The sequence below is a fragment of the Cervus canadensis genome, chromosome 8 (assembly GCF_019320065.1).
Source record: "Cervus canadensis isolate Bull #8, Minnesota chromosome 8, ASM1932006v1, whole genome shotgun sequence".
Lineage (NCBI taxonomy): Eukaryota > Metazoa > Chordata > Mammalia > Artiodactyla > Cervidae > Cervus > Cervus canadensis.
Genome location: NC_057393.1, coordinates 67,416,002 through 67,430,478, shown reverse-complemented (window position 1 = coordinate 67,430,478; position 14,477 = coordinate 67,416,002). Strand labels below are relative to the sequence as shown.

General features: G+C 53.8%; 1 protein-coding gene across 1 annotated transcript in view; it reads left to right on the top strand.

Annotated features, from left to right (window-relative positions):
* The window catches only part of COL13A1 (collagen type XIII alpha 1 chain), a 150,334-nt gene that overhangs the window by 64,013 nt on the left and 71,844 nt on the right, over positions 1 to 14,477 (top strand). The window contains 4 exon segments of the mRNA XM_043476738.1: positions 4,017 to 4,043; positions 6,657 to 6,692; positions 9,483 to 9,509; positions 12,173 to 12,223. Of these exon segments, the coding sequence (XP_043332673.1) occupies positions 4,017 to 4,043; positions 6,657 to 6,692; positions 9,483 to 9,509; positions 12,173 to 12,223 (141 nt within the window).

The window sequence follows — 14,477 nt, the reverse complement described above, 5'->3', positions numbered from 1 at the left end:
GCAGTGTCCTGAGAACTTCTACAGGCCTCATCCCACAGTGGTTCCCAGCCATGGAGGTGCTGTCACTGCGGAGGGCTCTGCAAGGTGGGAGCAAATTGGGAGGTGGTTGAGTGGGCTTCCCAGGTGGCACTAGTGGTAAAGAACCTGCCTGCCAGTGCAGGAGACATAAGAAACATGGGTTCAATCCCTGGGCCAGGAAGATCCCCTGGAGGAGGGCATGGCAACCCACTCCAGTATTATTGCCTGGAGAATTCCATGCACAGAGGAGCCTAGTGGGCTACAGTCCATGGGATCACAAAGAGTCAGACACAACTGAAGTGACTTAGCTCGGATGCATGAATGGGTGGGTATGATTCTCTCCTCCCAATGTCTGCCCACCCAGCCCCCAGCCCCACGGAGTGAGGGACAGGGGCCCAGGTAGCTCTCCTGAATTCTCAACCTGACACAGAAGAGGCCTGAGTCTTCACCCAACCCTGGCTGAAACCACAAGATGAGGAGGAAATTGGAAGCCAACCAGGGTGGAAATCACCCCCTTGCCTATTCTCTCTGCTTCCCACAATGGAAGAATGCCACCGGCCAGAGGCAGGGAGAGGGAGATGGCAGTTGATCACAAGGCTGGTCTGCCGCCCTTGGGGTGTTTCTCAGGGGCGCCTCCTGGGGTGACTCCAGTTCCTGTGGACAGTCAGCACCTAGAGAACACAACCATGGAGAATGGATTTAAGTAGCAGCAGGGATCATCTGAGTGGTAGAAAATTGGTGCCCACCACTGCTGCATCCCCACTGCCCATGACAGACATTGCTAATCGATTAGGAGGCATCTTAACAGAGAGCTTTACTCAGTCACTACCAGTCTACTGGAGTCCACAGTAGCTGACAGTTGTTGGCCATTCCGGCTCTAGATTTAAGAGAGTGTCTTAATGATGCCAGCCATGAGACTGAAACAGGTGACCAAGGAAGTATACGTGTCTCTTACTCTGAAGGAATATGAGGAAATATAGGATGTTCAGCTGCTAGCCTTGGTTGCTGAAATACTAGCCAACACTTACTATGTGTTAGACACTGATGTATTTTTATGGAAGCAGTGTAATAAAGTGATTACAAGCATGGGCTCTGGAGCCAATCCACCTGGGTCCGAATCCTGCTTCTACCACTTCTAGCTATGTGACCTTGGGCAAATTACTTTACTTCTCTGTGCCTCAGTTTCTTCATCTATAAGATGAAAATGGTAATAGTACCTGGCTCATCCAGATGTTGTAAGGAATATATACATAATTATATGTATGGCCTGGAGAAGGAAATGGCAACCCACTCCAATATTCTTGCCTGGAGAATCCCATGGACAGAGGAGCCTGGCAGGCTACGGTCCATAGGGTCACAAGAGTTGGACATGGCTTAGTGCTGTCTTTCTTTCTTTCTTATATGTATGGTTATGTGTGTATATGTATACATATTATACATACCTCTATGTGTGTATAATTATGTATATACTTTTCCATGTAAAATATGTTAACTCATTTAAACTCTAGAAACAGAAGACTTCCCTAGATGATCCCCAAAGATTTTCAGGAGGAAATTATTATTCTTTGTATTTTTATTCCTTAATTTACTACTTCATTTTATTTCTATCCTACATTATTCCAAGAAACATTTGGGAGTGACTCATAAACTAGATAAGGAAACAGTGGGTGGGTGTGTGGAGAGCAGAGGCAAGAAAACAAGGGGCATCCAAGCTGATGACCCCACAACATCCTGTGCAGACAAGCCACGGGTTCAGCCTTGAGCTTCCTGGTGGACAAAGCAAACAGGAAAGCAGAGTTGTTGCAAGAGTCCAGGAGCAGGGAGGGTTAGGTGAAGCTGCCAAGACCCTAGAGAACGTCCCCCGCATGCAGGTGATGTCGGTGGTCATCACACAGAGCGGTCAGTAAAGTGCCCCTCTGTCCGTCTCTGGTTCAGAGCCCCTGCGTGAGGTTGGGAACCCTCCACAGGTGCGCCTGCCTCTTGGGGCGGAGGGAGGTGGCCGCCCCTCGTTGGCACACTCCCTGATGGCATTTAGAAGTGGCGGGAAGAGGGACTGGCTCAGCGCTGCAGCTCTGGATCAAGGAGGACACCAGGGGGCCCCCAGGCTGTTTCTGTGGGGCTGGGAAAGAAGGCGGCTGCATTCCCAGGTTCATTTGTTCACAAACATGAATTAAGGACCTACTAAAAGCTCAGCACTCCTCGGCACTGGGGACACAACCATGAGCAAAATAGAAAGTGCGCTGCCGGCCCTGGGAGCTTACCTTTTAGTGCCCTGGGGGTAAAACTCAGCAGAGAGGGGTGGACACTCACCCTCTACCTGTGGAGCCGCTAACCAGCATCCCCTGAGCCCGGTTCTCTGTGGGGGCGTCACCGCTCCCCACCCCGCCTCCCAGACATCCTCAGAAACAAGGCCCCAGGAAGGGGGCCTTATTCCTGGTACTGCCTGCATTTGCTCAGCAGCCCGGGACTAAGGGACTTGTCTCCAGGTGGGCACCCTGAGACCTACTCCTGGTGTTGCCGTGGGTTTCTGGGAAAAGCGGGATGGCTGGAAGGAGAGAAACACAGCTGATGGCTGTGCCCGTGAAAGGAGAGAGGGGGCCTAGCTGCACACACCTCCCAGCCAGTCCTCTTCTCTTCCGAGGGCTGTGGTCCTCAGTGCTTGCTCCCTGCCGGCCCTGCGCCATATGCTCTACATACATTATCTCATTCGATCCCAAGAGGTAGAGATTGTTCTCCCATTTACAGGATGAGGAAACTGAGATACAGGGAGGCCAAGTGACTTGCCTGAGGTCACTGACTAGTAAGTGACAGCCGGGCTGGCTGACCCCAGAGCCCTGCTGTTAATTGAAGCCTGCTTCTCCCTTACCAAGACCCTGTCTCTCCTGACCCCAGGCCTTGGCCATGCCAGGGTGGGGCTTGGCTCCAAAAGCTCTCTCCAGGTAGTCCTCCCACCCTCTGCAGGGTGCCCCGCGACATCCCACCAGGCAGCTCCTAGAGCAGTTTCTCCACCACCCTCTTGTATCAGATCTCTCTGGAAGTTGGAGGCCAGAAGGAAAAACATATGAGTTTCTCATAAGCTCCTGCGTTCCTGCGCCCCCTCCTGTGCATATGACTCTGAGAATAACTATTATGATCAATGCTTTGTTGAATGTTTTCCTCTTTTCAATGGGATTTTAGATCCATCATAGGGAGTCTTTAGTCTACACCCAGAATTGCGCTAGGCAAGAGTCCTAGAGTTATTCAGATAAAGGGTTTGAGACAGACATGGCTGTGGTCAATGAGGACAGGCTCCTGGAGCCACATGGGGTGGGGTCCAGCCTCCTGCTCACTCTCAGGGCCTATTCCCTATAGAGAGAGTGGCCTGAAGCCAGTTAGAGGCATCAAAGGAAGGAGGTCCCACTGCTCCCCTCACCATCCCAACAGAGGGGAAGGGGTCCCACCAGGGAGGCTCCCACCCTTTCCCACCCTCTGCTCCCTGGTCACGGTCCATTGGCGCAGATGGGGCAGGTCCACCAGAAGTGTCCCAGGCAGACCGGCTGGACCAGAGATGATGTCTGGCTTCTCCTGTGTGGTAGGACAGGGAGGGCCAAGCCCCAGGCCCTCAGGCCCTTTCCCAGGCCAGGGCCAGAACACATGAGTAGGGACCCTGAGGCACAGAGGCTCAGAGAGAGGGGACATGCTGGTGAGGCCCAGAGCTCTGATGCTCCTTGAGGGATAGTTATGAAGAGGCATTTTTGTCTTCTGTTCCCTGCACAGACCCTGGGCCTGGCACAGAGAAGACCTCTGCTAACTGCTTTCCTGAATGAATGAATGAGTGACTGAATGCATGCTACAACTGAAAGGAAGTTTAGTGATTAAGGCCTTGTCTTCATTTATGTTTATAAAATAACAGAGGCTCATAGAGCACAAGGGACTCCAAGGTCATACGGCTAGTTGGAACTATCAGATATTGCAATACCCTGACCTTCCTAAACTTCACTTTTCCTCCTTAATTTCAGGGTCCTGCTGGAAGACCCGGCCTCCCGGTAAGTACCTTTCATTTCTTTTTCACTTTGCCTTTCTCTCACAGGCTCTTCCTCAATCCAAGGACAGGAGAGGGTGGGTGGCCGCTTTCCACCAGGTGTGTCTGGATGGGAGGCCTCTTTTCAGCATCTCTAACCTACGGCTGAGGGTGAAGCACCTGGGTACCTTTCCTGGGGCCCCAGGCAGGCAGATGACAGCATGCAGGCCCCTGGAGGGCTGCACCTGACTTCACTGGTGGCCCCATAATGGGGGGCTGGATGGGAAGGCAGCCCCCTGGCTTGCTGGTTATCCTCCTGCATACCAGCTTCATTGAAGGCCACTGTCCCTGCTTTGTCCCCTGGTAAGAGTAGACTCAAAAACTTTATTTTCCCCATGAGTTATCATTTCTGAGTGCTGGAGAAGGTGGGTCCAGGAACCATGGGGGCTTTGGGACAAAAGTAGAAATAGTACTCATAGCCTTCTCTCACTGAGACCTTAATACATGCCAGGCAGCTCTTTATACATTTGATTTGTTCACCAACTCAATAAAATGAGTACTATCACACCCATTTTATAGATGAGGAAATAGAGAGGGCAAATAGCTGGCCTAATTGTCCAAGCCTCAGATGTAGACCTGTTGAAGGCCCCATGTTATCTCATAGCATCTCATACTGCTGTTTTCTGTGATCCATACTGGGCATCTGAGACCCATCTTTAAAGTCTTCAAAGACATTGCCCTGTGGAGTGTGGCCTGGGGCATTGATGCATGGAGTACTGGATACCATGGGTCCTCGGATAGCTGTTGGCTCAGGCGAGATGCTCTAGCCAGCCAGAGGGCCAAGGTGGGCGTTTAGGGGGAGCCAGGGCTGGCACCAAGCTGCCCTCTCTCCCTGCCCCGAAGGCCACCTCAGTTGGATTGCAGAGCCTCCTATGCATCTTTCTATCCCAGTTACTCCTCTTTCAATGTGAATTGTGCTATAACCTCTTGACTAAACCAGTAACTTCTAGAATTCAAATCTAGCAAGGACTCTTAATGAAATACATGTGGGAGAATGTTTAGCTTTGAAAAATGAAAACTGTCCCAGCAAGCACAAACCCTGGATCAAAGAAGGACAGGGCGATCTGTCCCATGAAATCCAAGGAGGGGGGAAAATCAGATGACTGGGGGAACGTGGGCAGACTTTGTTTTTTTCTGACAACGTCCACCTTTAAAAAGCATTTGGGGGCAATTTGCAGAGCAGGGGCCGCCACACAAGAATTTGCAGTCTCCGGCCACTCCATGCCCATCCCTAACCCAAGTGTTTTATGGCCAGGACTGCAAAGACCATTAGTTTTTAAAAAAAGAAATGAAACCAAAACACACATCCTGCAAGATCATTCAAAAGCACAAGAGCAAGTGGGCCATTGGGATGTCACAACCGATGACCAGTGGGCTGGTGTCCTCAGTGGGAAGGGTCACGGCCCTACTCAGGCTTCCCCATGAAGGGGCCTGGGAGTGACCCACAGAAAGATCTGCTGATGCTGGTCCCTTGTTGTGAAATCCAAAAGTGTGAGGTACACACATATTTATAACAATCGCTTCCCCAGAACCTTGCTGGGCTCGGTACCTGTAGGCGCAGTTTACACGGCACTCACCAGGTGAAGGCACCCAGAGTTAGATTCCCAGAGCCATCGTTTCTTGGCATCCTCTTAGCAGCCCCAGGAGGAGGCCCGGATGCTCAGGGAGCTTCAGGGAGCTCATGGATCATGGTTATGATCCATGCTCATAACCCTCACTGCAACCCTGCCACTCTTTCCCAAAGTCTGAACACTTTACTGAAGACACCTTCAGTCTTGACAGTGTACATGTAACAGGACCCTAATTCAGAGCTGGTTGCTACTCCCTGATGTGTCCATGTACATCTTAGGATGCTAATTATCCCTTAGGGCATTTTGCCTAAGTGGAGTCAGCAGACACAAAAATCACTCCAGAAATGCCCACCCTTCAGATGAAGCCACAAACCCAGCTCTTTCCTACAGGGACAAACACCGTCTGATTTTCAGCTCCTGTGACTTTCCATCCTTCCAGGCTCCCAGCAAACCCCAAGCCCTACCCCAGATTTTATGAGTCTGCACATATATGATTGCAAAAAAATATTCTCTACCAAAAGAGTGAGGAGTAAAACTTAATAAGCAGATTTCCAGAATGAGGAGATATAACCCCTGGCTGCAAAACAAAGCAGTTTGCTCTGAGCAGCTGAAACTCGTGATGTGGCTGAAGCCACTTGGCGCACTGTGGGTGCCGGGTTGGTGGCGAGGAGGGGCAGGACTCTGTTGGTAGTCTTTGCAGACACAGGGCTTGGAGAGGACCTGGGGACCATGGGCGCTGTTCCGCAGCTCTGGCAGAGACAGAGCAAGGATAGTGATTCACCCTTCTGTCAGATGGGAGCTGCCATTCACTCTCCCTGCGTTAAGGCTGAGCGTGACAAGGATGCGACCGAACAGTCTGTGGGGCTCAAGGGACAAGTTCACCCACAATGCCTGGGAATCGTCCCAAGCACCCAGGCAAACCAGATCTTGGGTGTAGCTAGCCATGGGGCCCCTCACATGCTGGCCTGGCTCTGGCCACCTCTAATTGTTTCTGCCTCCTTCATCAGGGGGACAAAGGTGCCATTGGGATGCCTGGACGTATGGTGAGTTGGAGCATCTCTGCCTGCTCGGGCAGCTGTTGCTTGCTTCCCTGTGCTGGCCTGGCCTGCAGACCACCCCACCCCGCTAGGAGGCAGTTGGACCTCTCGCTTCTCCCCACCCAAGGCTGCTGCAGAAAGGACATTCAAGGAGGAGGGGAATGGTTTATTCCAATCCTTCAGATCTTTCAAAATGGCTTTAACTCTCCAGAGAACTGCCATGGCAAAGGAAAAATCCAAAAATGGCACGAATTGGCTCTTTGCCAATCACTACCGAGGATTCCCATCCACTCTACTCCCTAACCCACCCACCCCCTGCCCCCCGAGACTGGCAGACACCCTCAGATTTATAGCTGTTCCTGCAACCATCCTCCAGCAAGAGCAGTGAAAGATGGCAGGAAACACGAACAGACAGTGTCCTACAGAAACTACAGTGTAACCAGCATCTGGAGGCATCTTCCCTAGACAGAGGCTAGTGATGAAGACAGGGCTTCCTTCCAGGCAGTGCCTCCAATCCTCACCAGGAAGGTGGGGGTTAAAACCTTCGTTTCCTGCTGAAAAAATAAGATGGTGAAACGGAAGATTTGATAGGGAGCTTGTGTCACAAATGGGAAGATTAGCGCTAGGCTTTGAGGGCCCAGCACCAGGGTTTTTCCTAGGGATTGGAAAGGCAGCACCTGGTGGCCACCTAAGGCAATGATAACCACACCCCCGCCCCCCAAGTCTAGGACATGGCCCAAGCTACTCTCCCCGACTGACCTCTGACTCCCCACCAAGAGCCAGCCTCAACCTTCACTCTGGTTTCCAGTGCCCCTGACCAACCCCGTGCCATCTTTCCATGTCACACACATGCTTTTACCTTGTTCACATCACCTCTTGGCCTGGATTGGCCTTAAGCCTGGGTCAGGCATCCTGTGTGCATAGGCTGGCCTGGTGTGAGCCCAGTGCGCAAAGCCACCAGATCACAGCTAACACTTGAAAGTGCTGCCTCTTGTGCTCAGGGCCTTCCACGCATCAGCTCATTCGGTCTTCCCAAGAACTACATGAGGCAGGCACGCTGTCCACCACCATCGTTCAGATGAGAAAACCGAGGCTCAGATGTTAAGTGTCTGTCCCAAGGCCACAGGTTCAGGAAGTGGATTATCAGTGACTTTAATCCAGGCAACCTGACTCTAGATCTGTGCTCTTGACCCTAATAGTGGAATCCTGCCTCCCACCTCCCAAATCCCCTCCATGGGCATCACAGCTCTAAGGAGGGTCTGATCCTTAGGGTGAAGCCAAGTTCTAGGCCTAGGTTCTGGGACATTCCAGAGCTTCAGGACAATGTCGCAGAGCTTTGAGCTCCCTTGGGCCACCCGAGAACCATCAAGACAGGGAGACTGGGAGCCCTGGGCCTCCCCTTTGTGTGGTTCTCCCACCACTCCCCAGATCACAGCATTGTGGCATTCCTGCCTGACCCTTTCTCTAGGCGTCAGCTCTCTAACTCCAAACCCTGAGTCCCCTAGGCTTTCAGTGGGTCCTGTGTAGAGTAGGGGGATGACATTCAGCCAGCCTTTCTCAGAGGCTCGCTTTGGGAAAGCCTGGGCCAGGTTCGTTCTCCACCGCAGACCTCTGAAAGCCTGTTTGTCTATGAGCACGGTGAGACTCAGTTTACCCAAGATTGGGGTGGAGTTGGGTCTGGTACCCAAGACACCCAAGTCCTTGCTCCTGATAGGTAAGCTTCAGGAGTCTCTACCCTGCAGGCAGCCACCAGCCAACAGGGAAGCCTGCAGAGTGCAAAGCAGCCCCTCCAGGCCTGCCCCCTCATGCCCTCCTTCTTGGGCCCTATGGATGTGTCCCCCCAGGAAATGTCCATTCAACCCCTGTTCTGACCACAGTGCAGGGGGGCGGTGCGGCAGGAGAGAGAACGACAGGAGGTCTCCCCATTTCCTTCTACACAAAGCTATTTTCAAGCCGCCTTGGTGCTTTTATGCTGCTTGTGCTGTTTTAAATGTGACAATGGACCCATTTGGCTGCTCAGTAGGCGTCCTGGCATGGGCCGCCTGATAAGTACTGGGGTGGCCAGTGGGTGTGATATGCCTGAGATGTTCTCGTGATTCACCAAAGGTGGCGCCCCTGGCTGCTATGAATGAGGGTGGATTGGTCACCCTGGGTCCAGGGGTCCTTGGCCATGACCCACTTCCCTCTGCATCCCGGATGCATCCTCCGTCTTCCCAGATGTGTGTCCTTCTGTCTGTGCTCCTCTTCGCATCTTGCCTGGCCACCCCTAATGACTCCTGTCGCATCTAACTTGGCAATTTTGTGCTTGGTGTTCAGCTAGACCTTCAAAAGGACTAGACTCCACCTCACCTCACAGTCCTTGAGAAAGTCTCTCCCATGCCCACTCCCTCCTCAGATGACCCAGGCTGCTGGGGCCACGGCTCCTCAGACATGTTTCTGGCCTGGGTGGGCTCTCTGTCTTTCTGTCTCTCTCTCTCTGTCACACACACACACACACACACACAGATGTCTAGAGGGCCACTTAAGGCCCCTGCCACTATTTCCTTCTTCGTTATCTGGCTGGGGCCAGCTTTTGGGCTGAGACAACAGCCGGCCACGAGCTATGCTTGCCAGACTCGCGACCTGTCGAGTGTCAGCATCTGTGTTTTGTTTCTTATTTCACGGTGATTTCTTGTGTTTGGTCGTCATGCCATTAACACGACTTCTTGTGCGTGTGTCTCCCTCTCATCCTTTCTTTTTTCTCTCCCTCCCTCCCTGTCTCTTCTCTGCACCCCATGTTGCATGTGATCGCCCCAGGGAGGAAAGGGCCAACCAGGCGAGAAGGTGAGTCCACACTTTCCCCTCTGCACCGGCGCCTCCACCCCCTGGACTCGTGGGGGCTTTCGGAAGCCCCCCACTCCAGCCCCTCTCCTGGTGCACAGGCCCCAGTGGAGGATGCCAGCCTGGCCTGCTCTGCCCTCGCAGCCTGTCACGGCCGGGTCTCCTAACAGCCTCCACCCCATCAGGCAGGAGTCGTGGGCTGAGGTCCCACTTCCCTGACTGAGGTCCCACTTCCCTGGCTGAGGTCCCACTTCCCTGGCTGAGGGGTCTCTGCAGCCCGTGGGGGCTGCATGTGGCCTCCTGGCTCTGATTTTGGCCTTAGACAGTCACCCTTCCCAGAGGTGAGGAGAGCACCAGCTGCCGTTGTATGTGGCTGGTTCTACCCCCACCTGCAGCCCATCACTGCCCCCTCAGACCTGGACACTCTCTTTGTGCTGCCCCCGAGAGAGTCCCCCGGCAAACACCCAGACAGGCTCCGGGGGTGATAGAGAGGAGTCTCCCAGGAAGCGAGACGCCGAAGAGACAGCCCTGTCCCGGAACTGGGTGGGCTCTGAGGGATTATAGAGCAGTGCAGCTAACCAGCTGGCTCTCGAGATGAGGCCCCGAGTGGGTGTGGGGCTTGCCCGAGGTCCCACAGGATTAGAGATGACCAGAGGGCTAGAAGCAGACTCCTGGTCCCAGCTCCACACTTCCTCACGTGGACACCGCAGTATGTATTTCTGCCAGTCTCCCTATCTCCGAAATAAAAATGACAACTGTAACGACAGCAACAACCGTGTATTACGCACAAACTGTCAGGCACTGTTTTAAGCGGTTTACTCTGTAACAGTAACATCCCAGGTAACAGTGATGTGGCCCTTCCAGGGAGGCTTGGTGGTCTCATTTATGTGAGAGGGAACTGGAGCACAGAGAGGCAGGGTCACAGACCCAGAGTCACAGAGCAGAAAGTGACAGAGCTGGGGGCTTCCCTGGCCGTCCAGGGGTTAAGACTTGGTGCTTCCACTGCAGGAGGCACAGGTTCAATCCCTAGTCTGGGAACTAAGATCCCACAGGCCTCATGGCATGGCTGAACAATTAAAAAATTTTAAAAAAATTTTAAAAGTGACAGAGCTGGAGAGGATTCCCGGGGTGCCTGACTCCGAGTCGGACGTGGGTCCCTAACCACTGTCCTATGCTGTCCTCCAAGTATAACAAAGGCTGGGTCTCACCCTCACAGGTGGTTAAACCACCCAGGAGAAAGACAGGGGACACAATCACAATATAAGGACAATAGCAGACACTTGTTAGCCCCTTCGGAGACCAGGCATTCTTTTAAGCATTTTACACCATTATCTCATGAGATTTTCACATCCACCCTATGAGACAGGCGCTATTATCTCTGCATTACAGGTAAGGAAACTGAGGCAGAGAGAACTTAAGTAGCCCAAGGTCAGCCAGCATGGAGCAGAACTGGGCTTCAAACCCAAGCATTCTGGCTCCTACCCATCACACTATGTTGCTTTGTATAAAAATTATATAATTGCAATGGAATAAACAGCTACTAATTTGAATTCACTCTTCACCTGCATGTGAGGCATAACATTTTACAAATGCATTTCCATCCCTTGCCCTGTAAGTGCAGCAGAGTTTCTCTCAGCATCCTGTTCACAAAGGAGATATGTGGGCTGAGAGGTTCCGTGAGGCAGAGAAAGACCTGCAGTTGAGGCCTGGGCATTTTCTGGACTCCTGGAGGGAAGTAGCATCCTGCTGTCCTCCAGTGGGGCACCGTCAGGATCCTTCTGCCAGACCATCACCTCTCACCCCCACCTGTGTCCATACAGCCTTCACCCTCCTTCTGTCACACTTCCCCAAGCTCCAGCACACACACACACACACACACACACACACACACAACTTATCAAGGCAGCTGGACCACATGGCATTTCGAGCCCCCAGCCCAGCATCCACCGTACTCTCCGGGCTGAAAACTCTGCTGCAGGCTGGACCCCTCTGTGTCACTCCACGCCGGGACTAGGAGGCCAAGGCAGCCCTAACCTCTGGGCTCAGGCCTGCGGGGCCCACACGGCAAGTGTATGTCTCGTCCCCACCTCTGTTTACAGCAGCTCCATCCAGGGGGCTGCTATCTGGCAGTCACGGGGTGCAGCCGCGTGGGCACTGGGGCCTAGGGAAGGAGACTCGGGGGTGTGAGATCTGGCTGGGGAGCCTCCCGAGCCGGGCCCTGTGGGGACGCCTCTAGGGCCTGAGCAGCCGTGGCTGAGCTGAGTCTCCCTTCTTCCCTGTCTCCCCCCACCCCCGGCACCTCCCTCTTCCCCATCCCCGCTCGGCATCCTCTTCTCCCCGCTCCCCGCTTCCCGGCCCGGGGGCCCGCCGCCCTCTTTCTCTGGTCCCCGATCATGTGCTCTTACTTGTATCTCCTCTCTCGTTTCTTCCTGCTTCCCCACTGCCCTTCTTGATCCTTCTGGAATGTTCCGTTCATCCTCTTCTCATCCCCTCTCCTGTGAGCCCTTCATCTTCCTCCACATTTTCTGCCCCTTGTCCTGTGGTCTCTGGGTCTTGGGGTCCCCCCTCGCCCTCTCTGCCTTCCCCACCTGCCAGCTTCTCCTTTCTGTTCCTCCCTTCTCCCCTCCCCTCCCTCTCCCCCTCCTCCCTCTTTCTCTCCCCCACAGGGCGCCCCAGGAGATGCCGGCATGTCCATCATTGGTCCCCGCGGCCCCCCTGTAAGTGGTTTTTGCCTTTCTTTGGGATGGATGGATGGGTGAGTTAATGAGAAGGGCTGAGTGGGGAGCGGGGTACGCAAGTCCTGGCTGTGCGTCTGGGTGTGATGCCCACCATATGGGATGCGGTCAGCCCGGCCAGGCCTCAGTGCTGCTGTCGATGTTAAAGAAAGTAGCCTAAATCTGCCTCAGTTACACCCTCTTGGGAAGGTTGAAAGCCGACCCTCTAGCCACGAAATGACAACAGCTGTGAGGTGGCCCTGCTGTTTATAGGCAGAGGGAGGAAGTGCTGGCTCTGCTTGGGGTGGGGAGGCCTGATGCTCCAGCTTTCCAGGGGACAAGACTTGTTTCCAGAAGCCCAGGGAGCAGCTACCCCAGAGGCCTGGTTTCCTGACCCAAGCTCCCACTCCTGGTCTTAGCAAAGCCTGCCCATCACTCGCCCACAAAAGCTCTTTTATGTGCTCGGTGCTGGGTCCCAGTACCCTCTGCCCAGTGGCCAGGGGCTTGGGAAAATTGAGAGAGGCTTCCCCTCCAGGACAGTTCCTTAGGGACCAAAAGGGGGGCTCGGGTGATGCTGCGGGAAGATACCGTGACTGTGGGAAGGAGGACTGTCTGTTTTTCTCAAAGAGTGTCTGGCCCACGGGGCTTCAATCAAATCTCCAATTGTCAGAGCAGAAGGGACCTCTCAGAAGGGGAAACTGAGGCACAGGGAGGGGAAGGGGCTTGGCTGGGGTCCCGTAGATAGAGAAGGATTAGAACCCAGGACCCCTGGCCCCAGGGCTTCCCCCATAGCAATGGGCTGCAGTCTCTACGCTCCACTGGGCTCTTTTGCTGACTGACCATGCATGGGAGGGGGGAAGGGATGCGGAGGCCTAGCCTCAGATTCCCCAGAGCCTCACCCAGTGGGTGGATGAAGCCCTCTAACTTATCCCCCTGCGTTCAATGGCAAGCATGAGTCTCCTACCCACAGACTAAGGAGAGGGGTCAGAGAGCAAATTACTAAGCTCTGTCCAAGGGAGGGGACCCTTGTGGCTGTGCAGTCAGGGAGGGGCTATGGTGAGAGCAGGGAGCAGAGGGGGAGAGCCCAGGAATTTTAGCAGGGGGAGCCAAAGGATAGAGTGGGGCTGGCAGGGCTGGCCGGTCAGGAGCCTGGGCTGGAGGCAGGGATTGAAGGGTCCTGGGCTGCACAGACAGGCCTTTCAACAGGTTTCCATGGCTCAGACCACACAGTAGGGCTAAAGATTGACACTTTGCACTTACTCTATGGCAGGCAGGATCCTGAGACCTTTACACATAGCAGCTCGCTTAACCCTTATGAGAACCTCACAGGGAGGTACTATAAGCACACCCATTTTATAGATGAGAAAATCGAGGCCCAGAGAAATTGAGTGACTTGCACTCATACACATGAGTGGGGCCTTGCTAGGATATGACACTCAGCTGGGCTGTGTGCTCAGAGTCTGCCCTCTGAGCTCTGCTGCTGAAGCAGACCACCCGGCCACAGAGTTCCCATCACCTGTGCTTCTGGGCTCATGTGGCCACTCTCACAACAGACTATAAGCCCCCTCATGTATTGGGTATTCCCAACAAAGGCGGTATGCAGCTGGAGGGCAAGTCAGGAGATGGGAAAGTCACAGAGAAAGACAGTGCCCTAGGTTCCAAAGGCAAGGACCAATCCTGGGGTGGGCCTGTTAGGAGCACAGGGGAGTAACAGAGTACGGGCCCTACCCCTTGGCCACCACCTCTGCCTGCCTCCCCATCTGACACGATGCTCCATTTGTGTGGATCAGGCTGGTCCTCACACCCTCTTAGCTGCAGCTTTCAGCAGGCTACGTAGAGGTGGTTGAAAAGACCCCACATCCAGAGAATACAGTCAGAGGGCAGGGTCTGCTTTAGCTACACCACCCCCTCCACCTTCCGCCCTGCTTCTGGCTCAGCGTGCATAAATATAACCACCACACTGGACTTGGTTCCAGGGGTGAGAAGTACTTTCTATTTCTGGTAATAGCGACTGCTTCCCTCTCATAGACACCTAGAGACATGCTGGGTCCTAAACTGAAAGACCATGTATGTGCTGGTCTCCTTCAGCCCCCAGGAAAACTGTGAGGCAGGCCCTGCCAGCCCATTTCCCAGAGAGGGAAAGAAAGGTGCTTCGCTGGCCTGTGGTCACCTGGCTCCTCAGTGCTGGAGCTTGGTTTGGGCCCAGTCGGTCTCATTCCAATGCCAACATCGTTTCCCCAACACCCCCTTTCACGTT